The following is a 13,078-nucleotide window of genomic DNA, read 5'->3' as shown; positions in this document are numbered from 1 at the left end:
CTCATCAATTCAACATATTTTATTTGCTTATTAAAAAAGACAATATTATTATTTAATTTCTCAAATTGTTCTTATTCTAATAATTAATTTGCATAAGAATAATAAGCACCAACTTGAGGTGTATAACTCAATGCCCAACTTTTGTCACCATTAAATGTGCACAAACACCCAACAATTATATGCTCATATTTACTAAGTATATTCTTTCAATCCTTTGTTAGTAGTATGAGAAACAACAAAACTGAACTGGCAAAAATCTTAAATAATTAATATATACCCAACAACAAAACTCAAGCCTATCTAAACAAAAAAAAGAATAAATTATATTCCCGTATTTTTATGGGGGCCATCCATATTGGATATTCAAAAGACAAGTTTGTATGGTATTATTCTCAATTAAAAAAATTTAAATGATCATCTATGGTTTTTTAAGAAAAGATATACTCCTGTATTTTACATGTATGTTGTATTCTTGTATAAGAAATTGTTGGAGATAACGACTTCTTTCCTCTATAAATAACAAAAATTATAATACAAACAACAAAACAACTCATTCTTTCCTCATCCTGCCTTCCATTTACTTCAACGATGCATCACTTGATCTTCATCTCCATTCTCATTTTCTTCAATGTATTGATTCTGCATCCAATTAAAGCAGAAACAATTTCTTTCGGGTTCGATCTTATTCATCGTGATTCAAAATTCTCTCCATTTTATAACCAATCCATGACTGAGTCAGAGCGCTCAAGGAAATCCTTTATTCGTTCCCTCAATCACCTCAGTTCATCTATCTATATGGATGAAAAGTTTATTGGGTCGTCTGATTTAACTAATATCGACGGTGACTATTTCATAAGCATATATATAGGTGGGCGAAAAGTAGAAAGTGATTCAAGATTAAGGGAGCCAATTCAACTACTTGGTTACCCAAGCATGTCAGATGACCTTACTTGGGTACGATGTAGTCCTTGTACCACGTGCATGTATCCACATCAATCACTATATGATCCAAAAAACTCAAATACCTATCATGAAGTTAGTTATGGCTCAGAAAAATGCGAAGCTATAAAACGAAAGACGAAGGGGGAATCAAATGAGTGCAAATACGAGTATCGTTCTAGCGACAATAAATTCGAATCCTCTGGAGTGTTGAGCACTGAAGCGTTCTACTTGAAATCCTTTGGTGTGCAAAATCGAAAATTCTCGGATATTGTGTTTGGATGCGATCACACACATAAAGGTAATTTCAAACATGGTGTTCAAGCTGTTGTTGGTCTCGGTCAAGGGTCAAAATTATCACTGGTTTCTCAATTGGGAAAAGAAATTGGTGAAAAATTCTCCTACTGCTTGCCTATGCAGTCAGTAAGTGATCTTAATAAGATTAGATTCGGATCAGATATTAAACTCTACAATCGCGACATAGAATTTAAAGCTAAAATTACCTACGATAGTCCCTATGCCTTCCACTACCTCAGTCTTGAAGCCATTAGCATTACTATTAATGGCAAGAAAAGAAAGATACGAGTTGCACAACATCTCATGAGGGTCGATATTCAGACAGCGGTAACAACATTCCCTCCGACAATATACAATCAACTCCTTAATGCGTTTAAAGAAGAAGCTGGCAATATAAAATCATTCAAACATCAGGAATATGGCACTTGTTTCCACAAAAGTAGTTTTTCTGGCAGAATCCCCAAACTTGTATTTCATTTCAAGGCAAGACTTGGATCTAATGCAGACCTTCATTTGCAGCATAAGAACTTTCTTTTGGATTATGAAGACATGGTATGCATGACAATAGTCCCAAAAGAGGGTTTTTTTTCTGTTTTGGGGAACAAGGCACAAATAGACGTTCAGATGATATTTGACCTAACAAGCCATGTACTCACTTTTGCTCCATTTGACTGTGCCAAATTTTCAGTTTAAATAAGACTCAACTCAGCTCAGGTGAGGCCCTCTTGATTCACTCTGAGTTACTATGAATAATATGAGGTACCACTACTCTTCTGTTCATGTAATTCTCATGTATGTGTGATGTAATCATTTGATCAATGAAATATAATTTGGTTCATTGAGATGTCAATTTTAATTTTCTTCTTACGGAATTTTTCCTTTGCCCTTTGCAATTTTGTTTTGATTGTGTTTTGAGCAAGAAGAATCTCCTAACTAGAATGTTTGTAATGAGAGAGTTGAATTCTAATTTGATTGGCAAACAAAGGTTCAATCTTGCAAGATTTTAATATGGGGGCTCGTTTCCTCAATCAATTATTTGTATCGAGGGCCACCAATAATCTTGCGAAACTCAAGAAAGATGTCAGAGAAGAATATTACAAATCCAAATCGGATTGTTTGTTAACGAAGAAGATTACAAAGAACGGGGAACAACAAAATAAACAAACAAACAAAACGAGACTAACAACCCAACGTATTTAGTACTCCCTATTATTGTTATTTTATTTCTCAACTAGATGTTCTTATTCTAACAATTAATTTGCATAAGAATAATAAGCACCAACACTAGCTGTTTAACTCAATGTACAACTTTTGTCATCATTAGATGTGCACAAGAACTCAACGATTATATTTGCTATAAGTATATTGTTTGTATGTACATTATAGCAATTTGCAAGATAGGTCATTACTCAACTCAACTTGTGATAATGCTACCTTGGGTTATCTTCCTGCATTAGACCTCGGCCCAAGCCTCAATTGATCCATTGGGGTTGCGTGGGTCTTCCACCTAGCCCACTTGTGCGAATGATACCTTTGAGTTATCTTCCCACACTAGACCTCAGCCCTGGAGCTTGGACAATAGCTAAAGTAGATTTGACACAAACCTCTCTCACCTCCTTTTTATCATTACTCTCAATTTCTTCAAATTATAACATTGATTAACAGGTTTTGATTGACCCGTTTCATTATATTTTGTTCGCACCAAAAATGGATTTGAGCCGGCCCCAAAAAAGGAAAATTTCTTTTGAAAGTTGAGAGACAGGCCAAAATAAGGTAAAAGCCCATAACAGTATGCCAGAGAGAAGGCAATGCGGCCCATTAGTCAACAAACCCTAAGAAAGTTTTCATAAATAATGAATACAATTTCTGGCTATATATTCTTGTCATGTTACAGCTCATCGTCAGTAAAACAGAAGTGATAGGGATCCCAGTAGTGGATGTGTCACTCTTTGGTTCAATCACAAGGTTTTGTGAGCTCCTACACTTACATCAATCAAGGGACAAGATCCACTATTGGGATAACTAATATGTTTTTTACTTGGATCCCTAACATTTCTGTCAGTAAAACTATTTGTAAAAAAATATTACTACCTACCAGTAGAACCAAAATTGTAGTACAGTCCCTGCTTTTGATATAATTTTTCAATAGAAGTCAAGTTTTTTCTTTGGTAATCGAGAACAATACCATATAAATTTATCATTTGAACATCCGAAATGGGTTTAAACTTGGACCATTATACCCGCGTGCACAGAACATAAATTTCTCACTTGACGACATGATCAAAATCAAGTTGACAGCAAATTTATTCTCCTGTAGAGCTATGACACCCGGCCGGCTCTTGTACTATATGCAATTCACCATTTTATTTGCTTATTAAAGAAAATAATATTATTATTTTTGCATAAGAATCATACGCACCAACTTGAGGTGTATAACTCAATGTACAAATTTTGTCACCATTAGATGTGCACAACAACTCAACAATTATATACTCAAATATACCAGGTATATTCTTTCAATGCTTTGTTAGTATGAGAAACAACAAAACTGAACTGGCAAAAATCTCACATCATACCCAGCCTCATTTAATCACTGATTGAATTTCAAGGCCATTTAAACCAAAAATTTTATATTAAAAAAAAATACATGCTGTCAAGCCTAGAAAATCATGCTATAGGTGAGGTTGTCATTATTTTATAAATTGTTTAGATTATTGTAAAGTTTGATTCAATAGCATATTCTTTGTCTGAAAACAACAAAAAAATGAATTGGCAAATCTCACATAGTACCCAACTTCAAGGCCATTGTCGCAACTGGGGTCACGACGCGGACCGGCGTTGAAGAATGAAAACGTTTAGAGTCGCCACCAATTGATTTAAGGTGCAATTGGACACCGTAAAGACCTGCGAACCAGAGAAAAAGGGTACGGGGATCAATTGAGTGTGGGGAAGGTGTTAGGCACCCCACAACTCCCGTTTGAAAACGGTTTCCCTAATTAATTTAATGACTATCTCATGGAAACTTGCTCTTTGCAAGATATAATTTTTTTGAGAAAAAGTTTATATGAAAAACACTATCAACTTATGATAGTTTTTGGAAAAAGATTTGTAAGAATACTATCAACTTATGATAGTACTTAAAAAAATGTTTTTAATATTACTATCGACTTATGATAGTTTTTATTTGGAAATACACTACCAACTTTTAGTAGGTTTAATGAAAATACACTACCAACTTTTGGTAGGTTTAATGAAAATACACTATCAACTTTTGATAGTTTTTAAATGAAAATACACTATCAACTTTTAATAGTTTTTAAATGAAAATACACTACCAACTTTTGATAGGTTTAATGAAAATACACTACCAACTTTTGGTAGGTTTAATTTTAAATACCAACTTATGGTATAAATAATTATTTAGGAAAGTGTCATCATTCAATTTAACCTATTATTGTCAACTTATGGCAAATTCATAGTGAAATCAAATAAGACCCATAATCCAAATAAAGGAAATCAACTCATGATTTCCTTAATTGAAATGACCTACATTCCATTTTAAATTCATACACTTATAATAAATAAAAATAATTCGAATAATAAATGTCCAAATTAGACCAGTCAACATAGATGAATTAAACTACACAACATGAGGCCCAAATATACACGGACTGCAATAAACCAGTAAAATCATGAAATCGCACAAGCTTCCATTAATTTCGGTCCAAATAGAGTCCAGAAACCTGCCCAAAAACAACCCCCATATTGTCCGAAGACAAACCACAAACTGCCTAAAAACTGTACAGAAATCTGCTCAATACAGCCCTGAAATTAACCAGAAAACTGCAAAAAAAAAACTGCACAAAAATTTGCTCAATACAGCCCAGAAATTAACCAGAAAACTGCACAAAACAGCCCATAAATTAACCAGAAAACTACACAAAAAACTGTACGAAAATCTGCCCAAAATGACGTCAAAATCCGATATCAAAACCAAATATTAACATGGTAAGCATACAAAGATCCTAGCCAAAAAATCAAACCTAGATATTCTTTTCAGCAAGGCAAAGTGAATGCAAAGAATGCTTACCTTTAAAGAACATAACTCAAAAGATGACAATCAACTAAACTTTCCTTCCCTCTTTTCTTCTTCTTTTCCTTTCTCTCTCTCTCTTTCTTTCCTCTCTTTTTCCTCTCTTTTTCTCTCTTTTTCTTTCTTTCTCCTACGGTTGCCTTCTCTCCCTTTATTTTTATTTTTTTTTCACCCAAAAGCCAAAACCCTCTTTTTTCCCTTTCTTTCACGCCTCCTCTCTTTTTTTTCCTCTCTTAATTGTCTTTTTTCCCCGTCTCTCCTCCCTCCTTAGCTCCCTTATATAATGCCTTACCACCTTACACAAAAACCCTATTTCTACTCTTTTATCAAAAAGTCCTCTTAAACCTTATTTTCTTCCTCTTTAGAAACCCTAAGAAAATTACCCCTTTTTGTATTTTTCATTCCTTTTGCAAAACCCTAAAAAATTGTCATCTTTTCCTTCTTAAGGTTTTATCTCCCAAAATCTTCTAATTTCCTTATTTTGTAGATAATTTCTAGGGTTTGGTTTTATTGGGCTAACATTTGGATGTTTGTGGGCTTAAGGATCCAAGAAACAAACTTTTGAACATCTGTGGGCTTATGGGACAAGGAAATGAGTTTTTGTAGGCTTGTGGGTCCAAAAGTGGTTTTTTTTTGAATTTTTGTGAGCTTGCGGTCTCAAGAATGGGCTTTTGCCTTTTTTGTGTTTTTCTATTTTTTGGACCGAACGAAAACCGGTTACTACATCTGCCCCCCTTTGTATGTCCTTTATGAAATAAAAGGCAAACAAATGTGTAGTTAACCGACTTTCGTACGAGAATACTGAAATGCGCGGGATCACTATAGCCATTCCCGGCTTGGCCTTCCAGAAAAAAAATGCATGGGATCACTATGGTCATTCCCAGCTTGGCCAGCAAGAAAAGTAAAATGCACGGGATCACTATGGACATTCCCTACTTGGCCAGCAAGAAAAGAAAAATGCACGGGATCACTATGGCCATTCCCGGCTTGGCCAAATGTTTGTGCAGAAAAATAAAGGGCACGGGATCACAAGGCCATTCCCGGCTTGGCCAAATGTTTGTACAGAAAAATAAAGGGCACGGGATCACAAGACCATTCCCGGCTTGGCCAAATGTTTGTGCAGAAAAATAAAGGGCACGGGATCACAAGGCCATTCCCAGCTTGACCAAATATTTGTGCAGAAAAATAAAGGGTACGGGATCACAAGGCCATTCCCGGCTTGGCCAAATATTTGTGCAGAAACATAAAAGGCACGGGATCACAAGGTCATTCCCGGCTTGGCCAAGTATTTGTGCAAGAAAATAAAGGGCACGGGATCACAAGGCCATTCCCGGCTTGGTCAAATATTTGTGCAGGAAAATAAAGGGCACGGGATCACAAGGCCATTCCCGGCTTGGCCAAAAAGATTTTTTTTGATGATTTTTTTTTTGAGAAAAAGGTGCTCGAGATCACTGTAGCCATTCCCGGCTAGGCTGAAAGATGATTTTTTTTAAATTTTATGTAGCGATGATGCATGCGAGGACCTATTTTGCTCAATTATGAATGTCTCATGAATGAATGAATGCATGTTTTCTCAAGGTTTTGCCATCCTCCAACTATCATACAATTGCGAATTGCTAAACCAAATCTGCTTCCCTGTAAGGATTGACTTTCTGACTCACTGAGCTTTTCATATATCTTCTCTAATATGATAAGTAAAGGTTTTTTCCCATTCTAGATCCCAACTCTTGAGCTATCTCTTTTTCCTTGCGTATTTCCACAATCAATTCCTTTTCCCTGAAATTTGCATGTACATACGCTTTTGAATTCAAGGCTGTCAATTTATCTGAAATTCGTTATTCAATTCATTGTTCTTTTTCTTTTTCTTTCCTATTTCTTGCTAACACTTGCTTCAACCTCAGGCTTTTCATTCAGATCCTTTCCAGCTTAGGATGCCAAAACCCATCAACTTCCAGTCAAAAATAATGTCCTAATGTACTCATTACATTTCCTGTCAAAACTTTGTCAATGACAAATTCAATAGTACGGCCATGCATGCCAATTACTGCAAGCAAATGATAATTTTTTCTGAGTATGAAATGGGAATTGAATTGGAATATGGGAAAGGTGACAACAAGTAACAAAACCCAAGCAATGAATGTCCTCACAATTTTTCTTGAAAAGGATGGGTGACAATCGAAAAACCTCTAGACGAAGATATGTACAAGAATGTAGAGAAGTTAAAGAAAGGAAGGACAAATTATGCTTCTCCAAGATGAAATATGTGATAATTCAAAGATTGCACCAAAACTGCCCCAGTTTTGGTGTGCACCCAATCAACAATGATCGAATTTGATTCGTACGAGGCTGTCTCTGAGCCTTCCATTTCTGCCAACAAACTTCGCCTTCTATTTAACAAACTAAGCACCTTCACAAGGTGAAATACATGATAGCATAAAGAGCGCATCGAAAACTGCCCCAGTTTTGGTTGCTTGTCCAATTAACTATCGTCCAACCCAACAACCATGACATTAATTCTGCACTCCCACGAATGTTAATGTGAGACAAGTTAACCGCCAAATTAGGCACCCGTCATCAACTCAACAGACTTGTGATCCAATCATCCTTCTTCAAACAATCTAAAACTTGAACTTGCAGCCCAAATTGGAACACCAGTGAGGGTTTTCACTTCCATGAGATTTTCCTTTGTCCCTAATTTTTGCCTAGAGCGCCTTTTTGGGTTTTCACTCTAGCGGGAGTTTTCTTTTTCCCTAATTTTTGCCTAGAGCGCCCTTTCGGGTTTTCACTCTAGCGGGATTTTTTCTTTCTTTCTTGTCCCTAATTTTTGCCTAGAGCGCCCTTTCGGGTTTTCACTCTAGCGGGATTTCTCTCTTTTTTTTGTCCTTAATTTTTGCCTAGAGTGCCCTTTCGGGTTTTCACTCTAGCGGGATTTTTTCTTTTGAGTATGGAATGAGAATTGAATTGGAATATGGAAAAGGTGATAACAAGTAACAAAACCCCAAGAAATGATTGTCCTTACAATTTTTATTGAAAATGATGGATGACAATCGAAAAACCTCTAGACGAAGATATGTACAAGAATGTAGAGAAATCAAAGAAAGGAAGGACAAAGTGTGCTTCTCCAAGATGAAATATGTGATAATTCAAAGATTGCACCAAAACTGCCCCAGTTTTGGTGTGCACCCAATCAACAATGATCAAATCTGACTCGTACGAGGCTGTCTCTGAGCCTTCCATTTCTGCCAACAAACTTCGCCTTTTATTTAACGGATTAAACACCTTCGCAAGGTGAAATACATGATACCATAAAGAGCGCACCGAAAACTATCCCAGTTTTGGGTGCGTGTCCACTAAACTATCCTCTAACCCAACAACCATGAAGTCAATTCTGCACTCCCCCCATGTCAATGTGAGACAAGTTAATAGCCAACTCATACATCAGTTCACTAATTCAACAAACTCATGTCCCAACCATCTTTCTTCAAACAATCCGAAACTGGAACTTGCAGCCACAATTGAAGCGCCACCCTTGAAGGTTTTCAGTTCAATGAGATTTTCATTTGTCCCTAATTTTGCCTAGAGCGCCCTTTCGGGTTTCCACTCTAGCGGGATTTCTCTCTCTCTGTTTTTTTTTGGTCCTTAATTTTTGCCTGGAGTGCCCATTCGGGTTTTCACTCTAGCGGGATTTTTTTTTTGTCCCTAATTTTTGTCTAGAGCGCCCTTTCAGGTTTTCACTCTAGCGGGATTTTTCTTATCCCTAACTTTTGCCTAGAGCACCCTTTTGGGTTTCCATTCTAGCGGGATTTTTCCTTTTTTACTAGTAATACCACCTAAGAACATCGACATTCACTGGGTGAGGCAGATCATCATCATCCATCTTTGTCAAAATTATCACTCCACCAGAGAATGTTTTCCTCACCACATATGGTCCCTCATTGGTGGGAGTCTATTTTCCGCGATCATCTTTAGTACTAAATCCCCTTATCTGAAACAACGAGGACACACATGCTTGTGATGTGCCTTCATCATTCCTCCTTGATAAAGTTATCGTCTACAAAGTGCTCCCAATCTTCTCACCTCAATAAAAGTTAAATGTTCGGGCCCATTCCGTCTCCTCCAAGTTGGCCTCCACCACCACCCTTAGTAAGGGAATTTCTACTTCAATAGGAAGGACCGTTTCTATCCCGTATACCGTATACCCAAGAGAAAGGACTTTCGCTAGTAGAAGTACGTACAGAAGTCTGGTACCCATATAAAGCAAAAGGGTAGCTTTTCATGCCAATCCTTGGAATTCTCTATCATCTTCTGAATGATCTTCTTAATACTTTTGTTAGCTGCTTCAACAACTCCGTTCATCTTGGGACGATAAGGAAATGAATTATGATACTTGATCTTGAACTGCTCACAGAAGTTATTCACTATCTTGCTATTGAAATTTGCCATTGTCTGTAAGGATTCTGTTAGGAACTCCATAACGACATACAATATCTTTCCTCAAAAATCGAACAATAATGCTACTTGTCACTTTGACATAAGAATTTCCTTCCACCCACTTTGTAAAAATAATCAATTGTAACTAGAATGAAGTGGTGTCTATTGGAAGCTTTAGGCTCAATAGGGCCAATAACACCTATACCCCATATCGAAAATGGCCATAGGGTTGCTAACACATGTAAAGGGTTCACTGGAACATGAGTCGTATCAGCATAAATTTGGCACTTGTGGCATCTGACTGAATAATTAATACAATGTCTTTCTATGGTGAGCCAATAATAGCCTGCCCACAGTATCTCCCTTGCCATCGAATATCCACTTGAATGAGTACCACATATTCCTTCATGAATCTCTTCCATAATCTGCTTAGCTTTGTCTGTGTCCACAAATCGAAGAAGTATAAATCCTGAGCTTCTTTTATATAACACATTCTTATCCAAGAAGAAGGAACTTGAGAGTCTTTGGATGGTACATTTGTCATTATCTGAGGCATCTGGGGGCATTCTCCTTTCTCAAAATATTGCTTCATATCATAATACCAAGATTCACCATCAGGTTCTGCCACTATATTCAAACAATGTGCCTGAAAATCATATTTCTCAATCTTAATAACCTCAACTTCTCCACAAGGGTCTAAATCAAACATGGCTGCTAGGGTGGCAAAAGCATCTACTTCTACACAATCGATAAAAACTTGATCAACTCCTTGATATGCTGATACTACGGGACAAACTTAACATCCCTGGTTTCCCATTCATCACTCAATTGCCTGATTACTAACTAAGAGTCACTATAAACATGAAGCTTTTTAATCCCGACATCAATAGCAGCTTGAATTCCCAAGGCGTATTCCTCATACCTGAACACATTGTTGGTTCGCTCGAAATAAAGCTTAGTGGTGAGCACGACCCCAATTCCACATCAAACTACTTCTTTATTTCATCTCTGATTTTCAAAAGCATCTCTGACTTTAATATTCTCAACTTTTGCCTTATCGGAGGACAATTTGGCTTTAACGGCCACTGGTGGACCATTATATTTGGTTGAATCCTGGCATATCCTAATATGACCATGCATAAACATCATGGTATTCATGCAACAATCATGTCGATCTTTTCTATCTTCTCCTTCACAGGCTACCCGTATTCTAACCTCTTTTTTTCGATCTTCGATTCCTAAGTTAACAACCTCCGTCGTTTCCTTGTGTGGTTGACTTATATTTTCTTCTTAGTTAACTTATCTCAACATTTCTGGCGATATCTCAAATTCATCCTCGGTGTTAAAGTCAGATTCAACATTGTTAATGGGTGCCCCAAAATCTAGGTCGTTAGGTTCATCTTCTTCATTATCATCAATTTCGATCCTTCAAAATGGAATGTGTGAGATTTGGAATTTGGAAGTGAGGGACAAATAAAGGTGAATAAATGTGGGAATTCTGAACGAAGATGAGTCTAACATAAACACCAGACACATGAGGACACAGAAATATTGAACATGCAAAAGCCATACTATAGAAACCCATCAAAGTAAAGTAAAGACATGCACATTATAAAAATCCAAACAATGGCCGTGAGCTGGACCACAGATGGTGGTGCATATAGAGATTACTCTTGAAGGCTATTGACAGAAACTGACAATTCTCAACTAGTCCAATTGTTGAACTCAAAACCTGGAGGACGTGGCAGGTTTTAGCAGCAAAGTTCTGATCCTCTTTGACAACAACAATCTTTATTAGTTGGAACTCTTTGAACATTACATAAATTTGTAAAATTGCCCCAGTTGCATTAGTCAAGCTTTCAAATGGCAGATTTTCAAAATCTGCCCCAGTATCAGCCAATTTTATTTTGTTATACATCCCTCCGTAAACGAAACTATCATAACTCTCATTTATTTTCTTTCTTTTTTTTCTAATTTTTTTTAAAAATGTGTATGATTTTCTGTACATTATGAAAACAACAACATTAATTCTCTTTTATTCCCCTTTTTTTCTTTTAAATGTGTATGTGTGTGGTTATTATTGGTGCAAATCCTAAGTTTTCTTTACATTTGGACAAGATGATTTAAAAAAATTGATTTATTGTATATGCAAAAGTTGGGTATATAAAAGGTATATATGGACATGTATGAATTGATTTACAAGTATGCACATGAGTATAACCTAAGCTAATATATACAGGATAAGTACATAAAAGAAATATATGAACATGTGTGATTTAATGAATGCATATACATAGGTACAATATAACTAATGCATCAAGTATATATGAACATGTAAATGATGAGTAAAGGTAAAGTTATATAAATGTACATGAAGTAAATAGAGCTAAGGATAGGAGAGTTTCCCACTCCTAACAGGGTCAAGTTCCTACAAACTTCTGAAGGTCTCAAACCAGATCTAGGGGTTGTCTAGTGTGCATGGGTAAGCTTATCTAACTATCTCGCGAGGTCCCGGATCAGGTTGCTTTTAAATCCTAGCTATTGGGACAAAAGCTCCTCCCTTAACTTTTAAGGGAAGTCAATCCGGTGAGGATGTTTTCCACTATCCATGCGGAGACGAAATTTCACAAGACTAGTGGTCAACCCTCTCTAATGCTAAAGGTAGAGCCCAGGTGGTAGGCTATAGTGAGTGTAAATGTATGAGATGATATCTAATTTACCCCAACAAAATAAATCAACATCTCTAACATATAAAGAAAACAAACAATTAACCATTCAAAAAGAAGTAACCATAGCCAATCAATTAATCATATGGGCTTGACCGTCTTAGGTTTAAAAAAAACCTGGTGTCCCCAGCAGAGTCGCCAGTTGTCGCAACCGGGGTCACGACGCAGACCGGCGTTGGAGAATGAAAACGTTTAGAGTCGCCACCAATTGATTTAAGGTGCAATTGGACACCGTAAAGACCTGCGAACCAGAGAAAAAGGGTACGGGGATCAATTGAGTGTGGGGAAGGTGTTAGGCACCCCACAACTCTCGTTTGAAAACGGTTTCCCTAATTAATTTAATGGCTATCTCATGAAAACTTGCTCTTTGCAAGATATAATTGTTTTGAGAAAAAGTTTGTATGAAAAACACTATCAACTTATGATAGTTTTTGGAAAAAGATTTGTAAGAATACTATCAACTTATGATAGTACTTAAAAAAATGTTTGTAATATTACTATCGACTTATGATAGTTTTTATTTGGAAATACACTACCAACTTTTGGTAGGTTTAATGAAAATACACTATCAACTTTTGATAGTTTTTAAATG

General features: G+C 36.5%; 1 protein-coding gene across 1 annotated transcript; it reads left to right on the top strand.

Annotated features, from left to right (window-relative positions):
• Positions 1 to 588: 588 nt before the first annotated feature.
• LOC119987758 (aspartic proteinase CDR1-like) lies at positions 589 to 9,720 on the top strand. The gene is made up of 2 exons (XM_038832677.1): positions 589 to 1,788; positions 9,664 to 9,720. Exons 1-2 carry the CDS (start codon positions 589 to 591, stop codon positions 9,718 to 9,720), a joined length of 1,257 nt encoding a protein of 418 aa, XP_038688605.1.
• The last annotated feature ends 3,358 nt before the right edge of the window (positions 9,721 to 13,078 follow it).

This window comes from Tripterygium wilfordii, chromosome 21 (assembly GCF_013401445.1).
Source record: "Tripterygium wilfordii isolate XIE 37 chromosome 21, ASM1340144v1, whole genome shotgun sequence".
NCBI classification, from domain to species: domain Eukaryota; kingdom Viridiplantae; phylum Streptophyta; class Magnoliopsida; order Celastrales; family Celastraceae; genus Tripterygium; species Tripterygium wilfordii.
The sequence above is the reverse complement of the archived record's forward strand: the minus strand, read 5'-3'. Positions and strand labels throughout refer to the sequence as shown.

Bases quoted from the DNA above. Each gene is read 5' to 3' on its own strand.
- LOC119987758 (XM_038832677.1), top strand. From the start codon at position 589: ATGCATCACTTGATCTTCATCTCCATTCTCATTTTCTTCAATGTATTG. The intron at 1,789-9,663 runs GTATGCATGACA...TACTTTTGTTAG, and splicing joins TTTTGGATTATGAAGACATG to CTGCTTCAACAACTCCGTTC.